The sequence below is a fragment of the Antrostomus carolinensis genome, unplaced genomic scaffold (assembly GCF_000700745.2).
Source record: "Antrostomus carolinensis isolate BGI_N321 unplaced genomic scaffold, ASM70074v2 scaffold47717, whole genome shotgun sequence".
NCBI classification, from domain to species: Eukaryota; Metazoa; Chordata; class Aves; order Caprimulgiformes; family Caprimulgidae; genus Antrostomus; species Antrostomus carolinensis.
Window position 1 is genome coordinate 5,710 of NW_010327690.1, and position 11,416 is coordinate 17,125.

An 11,416-nucleotide genomic window follows, 5' to 3' on the forward strand; every position below is an offset into this window, starting at 1 on the left:
AAATATTCTTTCTTTTATTATCTGTTGTTCTATTTTATAAGGAAACCTTTTTGTGCTTGGAAATAAGACATTCTCTAGGTTGCCCAGAGAAGCTGTGGCTGCTCCTCCCTGGAAGTGTTCAAGGCCAGGTTGGATGAGGCTTTGAGCAGCCTGGTCTAGTGGAAGGTGTCCCTGCTGATGGCAGGGGGGTTGGAACTAGATGAGCTTTAAGGTCCCTTCCAACCCAAACCTTTCTATGACTCTATCTGACAGTCAAATCCTGTCCATCATTCTCAGTCCATTAAATCTTTAATACCTCTTTATGGCGGTGGTCTACATGAACAGTAGCACTATTATGTTCATCTCGTGTTTAATGTTAAAAGTCCCTATGAGAAGGGGATATGTGTATATGACAACCAGGTCTCCTTCTCTGGAGATGTTCAAAACCCACCTGGATGCAGTCCTGTGCAACTTGCTCTGGGTGAACCTGCTTTGGCAGGGGGGTTGGACTAGATGATCTCTTGAGGTCACTTCCAACCCCTATGATTCTGTGATTCTGTGATCCATTCTGTAACTTTCCAAGCATCCCAAAGATCTTTGTTTTTATAGTCCACAAATCGATAGAGGATGCAACAAAGCTATTTGACTTCTACCCTGTAGACCCTGGCCACAGAGGCCATCCTCACCAACACCCTTGTCAAAAAAATTCAGCACACTTAGCAAAATTGATCAGAAGTGTGATATTTTTCGACAGTAGTAACTAATTTAGACAAGTGATTCCACAGTTAGATATCTCTTTTCTTTTTTAACTTTTATTTCAATAGCTTAAATATATGTATTGTTACCTTCTTATTGCCCAGGTATTTGAAAGACACATGATCTGTGATTTCCTTAGCTGATTTTTTAACCATTTTTAAGAAATCTTAACTGGGTTGTTCATTTGAGCAGGAATTTGCTGCAGGTAAATTACTGATCTATTTATAACTTTTGAAGGTATAAGAAAATGTTGTGTATAAAGTGAAATGTTTGGTGTGTACCACATAACCTTTGAATCTTTTTTTTTTGTCTTTGTTTTAGGTCTTCCTGAACAATACTACAGCCTCACTTGGTTCCTTAGCCCTATCCTGGGCTTGATCTTCACTCCGCTTATAGGTTCGGCTAGTGACCGCTGCACACTGAGCTGGGGCCGCCGGCGGCCTTTTATTCTTGCTCTCTGCATTGGTGTCCTCTTTGGAGTTGCACTTTTCCTTAATGGCTCTGTTATAGGTAAATAACGAGGAAATCATCTCCATATGTCTTTTGTTAACATATTTGCTTTAAGATTTTTATGTAGAAAGTAAAGATAATGATGTACTAATGATATATATGCAGAGTTGAGTTGGAGGCCTGTGGTCAGTGGTGTTCCTCAAGGGTCAGTACTTGGCCCAGTCCTATTCAACATATTCATCAGTGACTTGGATGAAGGGACTGAGTGCACCCTCAGCAAGTTTGCTGATGACACTAAACTGGGAGGAGTGGCTGATGCACCAGAAGGCTGTGCTGCCATTCAGCAAGATCTGGACAGGCTGGAGAGTTGGGTGCAGAGGAACTTGATGAAGTTCAATAAGGGCAAGTGTAGGGTCCTGCACTTGGGGAGGAATAACCACGTGCACCAGTACAGGTTGGGGGTTGACCTGCTGGAAAGCAGCCCTGCAGAGAAGGACCTGGGAGCACTGGTAGATGACCAGTTGACCATGAGCCAACCATGTGTCCTTGTGGCCAAGAAGGCAAATGGCATCCTGGGGTGCATTAGAAGGGGTGTGGTTAGTAGGTCAAGAGAAGTTCTCCTCCCCCTCTACTCTGCCCCGGTGAGGCCACATCTGGAGTATTGTGTCCAGGTCTGGGGTCCCCCGTTCCAGAGAGGGGAAGCTACAAAGATGATGAAGGGGCTGGAGAATCTCTATTATGAAGAAAGACTGAGAGGGCTGAGTCTGTTTAGCCTGGAGAAGAGAAGACTGAGAGGGGATCTTATCAATGTTTATCAATATCTGAAATGTGGGGGCCAAATGGATGGGGCCGGGCTCTTTTCAGTGGTGCCCAGTGACAGGACAAGGGGCAATGGGCAAAAACTGGAACACCAGAAGTTCCAGACAAACCTAAGGAAAAACTTCTTTACAGTGAGGGTGTTGGAGCCCTGGGACAGGCTGCCCAGAGAGGGTGTGGAGTCTCCATCTCTGGAGATGTTCAAAACCCACCTGGTCGTTTTCCTGTGCAACCTGGTGTAAGGAACCTGCTTTGTCAGGGGGGTTGGACTAGATGATCTCCAGAGGTCCCTTCCAACCCTGACCTACCATTCTGTGATACAGTTGGTTCATATTTAGTGTTAAAGGCATTAGAAACCTCTGCAGCGCTGCATGTGAGCTATCCACCTGGCATGTTTCTATTCTTGTTTGAAAGTCAGGGCGCTGTGTGAAGTGTTGTGCAATCATCCCTGTAACTGCTGTTATTAATACAATGGTTGCCAGCGTAATGTTTGCAGTCGTTGAGACGAATTTGGTCGATCCTTGACATGGGAAAATTGTAGCAACCTGTTCACAGGGAAATGTTTCCTGTTGTGATCCATTTTCCCTTTAATGCATATCTGGCAACACATCCTGTTTCCAGCATTATTTCAAAAATTATCTTTTCACTTTTTCTTGTGCTTTTCTTAGACCTGGTATTGAAAAAGTCCAGAACACAGTTAATATTTGTTTATCAAAAACTATGTGGGAAAATAATTTTTCCTGAGCCTCCATCAAAGCTGGTAAAAATAGTTTCCCTTGAACATAGTTTACTACTGAACTTAATCTCCAATCTGCAATCTCTTTGTAAATTTAGTGTAGGAGAGGTGACAGCAAGTACATTTGGGGAAATGTTTACAGCGTGGTTGTACCGATGCAAATGAAAGGAACTTAGCACCTAAGAATATCCTCTTGGCTCCTTTTTTTTTTCTTAAGTTAGATGCAGCTCTATTGTGAAAAGTTTTACTAATGGAGGGAAATGAGTGGAACATTACCTTGGCTCAGCGTGTTAGCTTTTTAAAGCCAGACTGGGATGCCATATGATGGTATTCAATTTTCTGCAAACTACAGTGAACAAACTGTTCAGATAAATGACATTTAGCTTATGTTTTTTTTAATTTACCCAAGCAATAAATATTAATTATTTGAATTGCTGTCATATGGTATCAATTGTACTTTGTAGTTGTGTCTTCAAGACATCCAGATGCATGCAAGATGTTAGACTGCAGCCCTCTTACAAGTTTGTAATTGATAGGAAGCTCTTGCTTCCACACACAGTGGTTTAGGTCAGTAGCCAATAGAGTCACAGAATGTTGTGAGTTGGAAGGGACACACAAGGATCATCCAGTCCAACTCCTGTCCCTGCACGGGACAATCCCAACATTCAGACCGTGTGTCTGAGGCCACATGTTGTCCAAATGCTTCTGGAATCTTGTCAGGCTTGGTGCCATGACCACCTCCCTGGGGAGCCTGTTCCAGGGCTCCACCACCCTCTGCCTCAAGAACCTTTTTCTCATGGCCAACTTCAACCTCCCCTGGCACATCTTCCTGCCGTTTCCTCTGCTCATTGCTCATTGGTCACCAGAGAGAGGAGATCAGCACCTGCCCCTCCTCTTCCCCTGGTGAGAAAGTTCTAGACAAGCAAAGCTCATACACAGTTTATAAGCTTATTTTGAAGTATCTCACAGTCTAATAAATCAGCAGAAAATACTGTCTTCAATTTTTCTCTAATTCTTTTCTAATATTTCTCTAATTTTCCCTCATTCTTAGTTACACAGTAATATTCTGTTGCATAGCTTTCTAGGAAACCTGCACTTTTCAGAAACTCCAATGCAATGAAACTTCTTTAACACAAAGGTTATTGCAGTGCACTGCAAAAGTGAGCTGGATTCTTTATGCATCTGTTCTGAGACGTGGTTGTGGTAGATTTTGAATGAATCCCCTCATTTAGAAAGCACTGTAAGCACTGCTGTGCCTCTCCCAAGGGAGCTGGGAGCAAACTGAGCTGAAGTGAGGGCTGTTCCGGCCTCACTTGTATCCAGATTTTCTTGTAGATGGACCTTGGATGCTTTCATTGTCTGTATTCTTCCCATTTTATGTTCACACTTCCCTATCTTTAGTCACCAGTTACTTGCACTCCTAATTGCAATTTGGGGTTATAGGAGATGCTGCAAAAACTGAGGTGGTCATTGTGTTACACCCCTTTTCCATAACCTGGCCTCTGGGAATAGGAGTCATCTGAAGGTGAATAAGGAGCACAAGGGGATGCTGAAAAAGAGATTCTCCAATCCTAATTATAATGATACAACCACATCCCAGGAGAAGAGCTGTGAATAGATCTTGCTCAGCTCGTTCTCTCCACTGTATGCACTGTGCAGGTTTCCAGCAAATTTAAAGCACTGACGCCGTTGGTGTTTTCTGCTTTAAGATCCAGCTGAGCGTGGGACACGTATAAACTCCTTCAGCATTCAGAGGACTTAGTACAAATGAGGATTGGATATGTAGGAATCGTAACACTTGAGAGTGAGATGATTTTTGGTGGTTTAGCTAGTTTATCTCTTTCCACGGTCATTTTCATCAGTTACGCTGATGGTTTTATCAGTCTTGCATGTGTAACGGTCAATGTCTCCTATTCAAGTAATTCATGCTTTTGTCAGTGGTTCATTCCATGAAGAATTCTCCAGCTCTATACTAAAGCTGCCTTTCTGCTCTGTAGACAAAAAGCATTTCATCCCCTGCAATCAACAGAGGTTGACTGATGCTTCTTGCAATGCAAAATACCTTCATGGTGCTCCAGCCTTAAAAGTTTTGCTTATAAAAGTGATCTAGAAAATATGAATATTGGAGAAAAGCAAAGAGAGCGGTGAGGGGGTTCAATTTCACTCTCTCCTGTTGTGCTGTGACCATGTCAACAATGCTGCCAGCAGTGCAGTTACCTGTGTCTGTAACTGAGAGATGAGGTGTGCTGGTTTGGTTTTGGATGCTCTCCTCTCTCACCATGGCTGCTCTTAAAAAAACAGCCTTCAGCATTTGAAGGAAAATACACACAAGGAATATTAAATAGTATCTAATGCTCTCAAAGGTTTAAGAGATACTTTAAAAATAACATTTTGAAAAATAAATGTGAGTCCTAAAAATTTAAATACATGATCTTCTGTCCCAGACTTCCCATGAAGCTGTGACAAAGAGTTGAAATTGCCATTTTACTCCGTAAGGGAATGTTTCTAGTAGATGTGTTGACCACCTTTCTCTTAAGGAGTTAAGCTTGCCCTTAGTTTTCCCTTTTTGAATGACATGCTCAGCTTGCTTTTCCATTTTCCCTCAGGTCTGGCTATTGGTGATGTCCCGGACAAGCAGCCCATCGGTATAGTTCTCACCGTGCTTGGTGTTGTGGTGTTGGACTTTTGCGCTGATGCAACAGAAGGGCCAATTCGGGCCTACTTGTTGGATGTGGTGGATAGTGAAGAACAAGACATGGCCCTTAACATCCACGCGTTTTCAGCTGGTATGGAGTTAGTTTTTGGTGTATCAAATGGATGTCAAATCCATTTTGGCATGTCATAGCTTCCTGATGACCAAGTTGTGACTGAATTGGTTTTTGCTGAACTCACTTCTTGGTTTTTCTCTTCCACAGGTCTCGGAGGAGCAATTGGTTATATGTTAGGAGGGCTGGACTGGACACAGACCTTCTTGGGTAGTATTTTTAAATCTCAAGAGCAAGTCCTTTTCTTCTTTGCAGCCATTATTTTCTCTGTCTCCGTTGCTCTCCACCTTTTTAGCATTGAAGAAGAGCAATATAACCCTCAGCAGGACAGGATTGATGATGAAGGAGACACACTTTCCAGTGTCAAATTCAGTGGTAGTCTCCCCCCTCTGAATCGACTGAATGTAATCAGTGAGGAAGAGCCGTATGGAGCCTCTATGTTCCACGATGAGGTTCAGTCAGAGCATGATCTCAATATGGAGTTCCTTGAGGTGAACATTGTAAGAAGTAAGAGTGACTCAGTTCTGCACATGCCCGATGCTACATTGGAAATCGAATCAGAGCTGCTTTTTCTACATGACATCGAACCCTCCATTTTTCAGGATGCTTCATATCCCAACACTCCCCACAACACAAGCCAAGAGATGATGAAATCCAAACTCAACCACCTGTCTACTTTCCTCAGGGACAATGAGAAAGAGGAGGAAATGTTGCTTGATAATCGTTTAAATGAAGATAAAGTCCCAAACCTGAATGGCTCCCTACCAAAAGAGTTCCTCAATGGACACGCTAGAATAGGCATGAAGCAATCTAGTACTTCAAACTCCATGCGAAGGCGGAGGCACATGTTCTACCGTCAGCCCTCTTACACCTTCTCATACTATGGCAAAATAGGCTCTCACCGCTATCGCTTTCGTCGGGCCAACGCCATCGTCTTGATAAAGTCCTCGCGCAGCATGAACGACATCTACGACATGCAGAAGCGGCAGCGACAGCGGTACAGGCACAGGAATCAGAGTGGCACAACCAATTCGAGTGGAGACACAGAGAGCGAAGAGGGGGAAACCGAAACCACTGTCAGACTCTTGTGGTTGTCGATGCTGAAGATGCCAAAGGAGCTGCTGAGACTGTGTGTCTGTCACCTCTTAACTTGGTTTTCCATCATCGCTGAAGCTGTGTTCTATACAGATTTCATGGGACAGGTCATCTTTCAGGGCGATCCAAAGGTAAGAGAACAGAATCACAGAATATTAGGGATTGGAAGGGACCTCAAAAGATCATCCAGTCCAACCCCCCTGCCGGAGCAGGAACCTAAACGAAATTACACAGGAAGGCGTCCAGGCGGGTCTTGAGTGGCTCCAGAGAAGGAGACTCCACCCCCTCCCTGGGCAGCCTGTCCCAGGGCTCTGTCACCCTCACTGTAAAGAAGTTTTTTCTCAAGTTTAAGCGGAACCTCCTGTGTTCCAGCTCACACCCATTGCTCCTTGTCCTACCATTGGGCATCACTGAGAAGAGCCTGGCTCCATCCTCATGACATTCGCCCTTAACATATTTGTAAACATTAATGAGGTCTCCCCTCAGTCTCCTCTTCTCCAAGCTAAAGAGACCCAGCTCCCTCAGCCTTTCCTCAGAAGGGAGATGCTCCACTCCCTTCATCATCTTGGTGGCTCTGCGCTGGACTCTCTCAAGCAGTTCCCTCTCCTTCTTGAACTGTGGGGCCCAGAACTGGACACAATATTCCAGATGTGGCCTCACCAGGAAAAGTTACCACTGGCAGACCTGCTTATGGTTTACTCATTTCTGAGATGTGCTCACTACAAGAAAACGACTTGGTGTTTGTGTTTGTTGCAGGCCCCTTCCAACTCGACTGAGTTACACGCCTACAACGCTGGCGTTCAGATGGGATGCTGGGGACTGGTAATTTATGCTGCTACTGCTGCCGTTTGTTCAGGTAAGAGACTCTGCACAGTCAGACATTGGAATGCACCTCGTATCTGTATTTGCAAGGTAAAAATAGCTTTGCTTCAGTTAGCATCCACCTCCTTGTTTGGGGTGAAGGATGTTTTGGTAGAAGCATTTCATGTGGTTTTAAGGGGAGAGGTTTCTTTAAGAATCAACATTAAGAAATTCCTCCAAACTTAGAGGTGGAAATATGAAGAGATCAGTTAAGCAACATAAAGCACAAAATGATATCAGAGGATATCAAATGGCATTTAGCTAGTCATCAGGAAACAAAAATTATGCTTGTTAGAAGATTCAAGTATATGTAAGAGAGTTTTTGCAAAGACTGTTTTTAAAATCAAAATTATAAATCTATTTCTTAAAGTCTTTCATGCTCTCTAGTAACAGATAAACCAACTACAGGCAATTTAGGCTTGGAATACAGACTCTAAAATTGAAAGCTTTTGCCAAACTTAAATTCTGCCTTTCGCAGCACTTGTGCAGGCACGTCTGCACGGCTCGGTATGGTGGGGATTGCCTCTTTGTTGAGACAAGTCACAATGAAGTTCAGGTGGGCAGCTTGTTTCTGAACACAAACTGAAACGTGGCTGCAAACATCTGGTCACTTTGTTTAGGGAATGTGCTTGCTCTGGAAACAGAACCTCCTCTGTGCTCAGAGTGTACTTGCATTGATCAAGTTAATTAACAGGTAAAATTAATATATGGACTGAGTGGACCATGAGTCTCAAAGCGTTTTGTTCTGCCTCAGACTTGTAGCACGGTTTAGACAAGTCTCTGAGCACATTTATTCACTGGTTTCTGAAGCAGTGATACGTTCTGAAGCAGGGCTACAGAGGTGATGAAAGGGCTGGAGCATCTCCTGTTTGAGGAAAGACTGAGAGAGCTGGGCCTGTTTAGCCTGGAGAAGAGAAGACTGAGAGGGGACCTTATCCATGTTTATCAATATCTAAAGGGCAGGTGTCAAGAGGATGGGGCCAGACTCTTTTCAGTGTTGGCCAGTGACAGGAAAAGGGGCAACAGGCACAAGCTGGAACACAGGAGGTTCCACTTAAACATGAGGAAAAACTTCTTTACTGTGAGGGTACCAGAGCCCTGGGACAGGCTGCCCAGAGAGGCTGTGGAGTCTCCATCTCTGGAGATGTTCAAAACCCACCTGGATGCTTTCCTGTGCAACCTGCTGTAGGGAACCTGCTTTGTCAGGGGGATTGGACTGGATGATCTCCTGAGGTCCCTTCCAACCCCCAGCATTCTGTGATTCTTTCCTTTTCCCAAGGAGGACTGAGCTGTGCTGCTAAGTCAAGCCAAATATGCAGTGAGCTTCCAAGTCCTAAATAGTGTATTGAGCTGTCACGGCCATGTCAAAAACTTTACCAGGTAAACTGATATTTATGTTTCACTCTTGATCTTTGCAGCCTTGTTGCAGAAATACTTGAACAACTATGACCTTAGTATAAAAGTGATCTACATCCTGGGCACGCTGGGTTTTTCTCTTGGCACTGCAGTGATGGCCATGTTCCCCAACGTGTATGTCACCATGATAATGATCAGCACTATGGGAATAGTCTCGATGAGTATCTCCTACTGCCCCTATGCGCTTTTGGGACAATACCATGAAATTAAACAGGTAGGTGTGATATTTTGAATATTTTCATTAAGACATAGTGTTCACGTTTCTCTGAAGATCACAGTGGCAAAATGGATTTATTAACTCATCCTTGATTGTAAATAGTAAAAACTGCCACTTAAATCAGATGGTATTAGCATCACGTTGGCTCAGTGGGGTCGTGGTTGCTTTACCCTGCGCTGAGGTATAAAAGGATTTGGGTGTGTATGGTAGATGAAGAAAGATGAAATAATTATTCAATTATTATATAGCCAGTTGTTACTGCTGTTTCTGACATGTTACGTTAGCATTACTCAGGTTCTTCACCATCTTAGATATTGAGGTGAGTCCGGAAATGCAGCTTTAAGTTTGGAGGGACACAAGGCAAACTGATTCTGCTGGAAACAAGATTTCCTTTCCACTTTTTAGCACTGTTCCATTTGGATTACAAATTCCAGGAGCATCATTTATTTTAACATGTTTCTGCATTGGGATTGAGAGGGGGTTTCCTTTTTATGATGATAAAACTAATTTCCACCAACTGTTTCATGTAAATTTGTTTCACAAAACCTAATCTGGGAGGCCACTCATGCTAGGAGTGCCCCAGTAAATATCTGTCTCTTGGTGTGAGATGAGGAGGCCGTTGGTAAGTAGGGAAGGAGGCTGGTGCTCTGGACTTGTATAGTCTGCATAATGCACAGGGATGGCATAAAGTTGACCACATCATTATCTCAACCCTTCATGCACCACATGGGGTGCCAACAAGACTGTGGTGGTTTCACTTGGCCAGCATTGGGCTAGCAGCCAAACACAGCCACTCGCTCACTTCCCCCACAACAGGGGATACAGGAGAGGATTGGTAAGGAGACTTGTAAGGTGAGATAAGAACAATTTAATCATTGAAATAAAATAAAATAAAATAATACTGATATTAAAATAATAGATGCAAATGAGTGATACCCAGTGCAACTGCTCACCACCTGCCAACCAAACCTGGCCTGTTCCCAGGTAACGATCCCAGAACAGCGACAATCCCAAACCAAAACCACAATCCTGGAAGAGCGAGAGCCCGAGCGAAAACTGGAGAGAGCAAGAGAGCAAGAGCCCCTCACGAATGTACTGACCATGACGGGATATGAGATGGAATATTTCATTGGCAGAGCCAAATGCCCATTGAGCTTATTAATTTAAATATTCCTCACCCCCTTAGATCTTGCACTTGTAGACTGACAGAACACAAAGTCCTTCACTTCCAGCACAAAAACACTGGGATGTTCTCAGTGTTTCTCTCCTATCAAATCCCAGGCTGGAACCAAACCCCAGCGCTGTTCTAGCAGGGGGTTGGAGCTGGATGATCTTTAAGGTCCCTTCCAACCCAAACCATTCTATGATTCTATGATCTTATGAAACAGAAACCCAGCTCTGTCCCAGCTGAAATCCAGGACACCATGTGGCTGAGAAATTTGAAGATAGCAGTGTTCAAATATTTGATTTCATCCATTGTTTTACCTCCTGACGTGTTTCTTGTCTGTTTCCAGTACATTCACCACAGCCCCGGGAACTCCAAGCGAGGATTTGGCATAGACTGCGCTATTCTGTCCTGTCAGGTTTACATCTCCCAGATCCTCGTGGCCTCCGCGCTTGGTGGTGTGGTGGATGCAGTTGGCACAGTCAGAGTCATTCCCATGGTGGCTTCAGTGGGATCCTTCCTAGGTTTTTTGACAGCTACTTTCTTGGTGATTTACCCCGAAGTCAATGAAGAACCAAAGGAAGAACAGAAAGGACTAGGTCCTCCGGAGACAACCGAGAGCAACGGCATGAGCGCGGAGAAGCCGACTGTGCTGAAGCTGACGCGCAAAGGAGCCGCCGTGTCGGAGCTGGAGAGCGAATCAGCCGTGTGAGGGCGTCGCTTGTTCACCCACATTCCAGGGAGCGCAGGTGCAGGATCAAGAACTTTTTGTTTTGTTTTGTTTTGGCTTTTTTTCCTCCAGGAAAACAAATTAGATCTTCACTACTTGTAGCTAAAATGGCAGAAGAAAAAGGCAGTTTCATACAAAAAGTGTAAATGAAATTCTGTAGTCCTTAACATAGGGTTGGACAGGTAGCTCTGATGCTGATTGCTTTCTCTACAACTTAGAAATGTCATTTCTGAACACTTTTTTTTTTATTAAGGATACATTTAGATTTTGAATAAGTTTTATTAATCTGCATGAGACTCACAGTGTATACAATTAGCAGTTAGAAAAAAATAAGTTTTTGGCTATTTTAAAACTAACTGAAAATGGAAGCTATCTTGACTTCTAGTCTCTTGCTGTTTTTTTGTCTGAACATTTCAGATTTCACTGGTGT

General features: G+C 43.7%; 1 protein-coding gene across 1 annotated transcript; it reads left to right on the plus strand.

Annotated features, from left to right (window-relative positions):
- Positions 1-1,056: 1,056 nt before the first annotated feature.
- On the plus strand, positions 1,057-10,999 carry SLC45A4 (solute carrier family 45 member 4; the record flags this gene model as incomplete). The annotated part of the gene is made up of 6 exons (XM_010171957.1): positions 1,057-1,245; positions 5,344-5,523; positions 5,653-6,728; positions 7,354-7,453; positions 8,877-9,088; positions 10,606-10,999. Coding segments are annotated over 6 exons (2,120 nt in total), but the record flags the coding sequence as incomplete, so codon positions are not given.
- Positions 11,000-11,416: the final 417 nt, after the last annotated feature.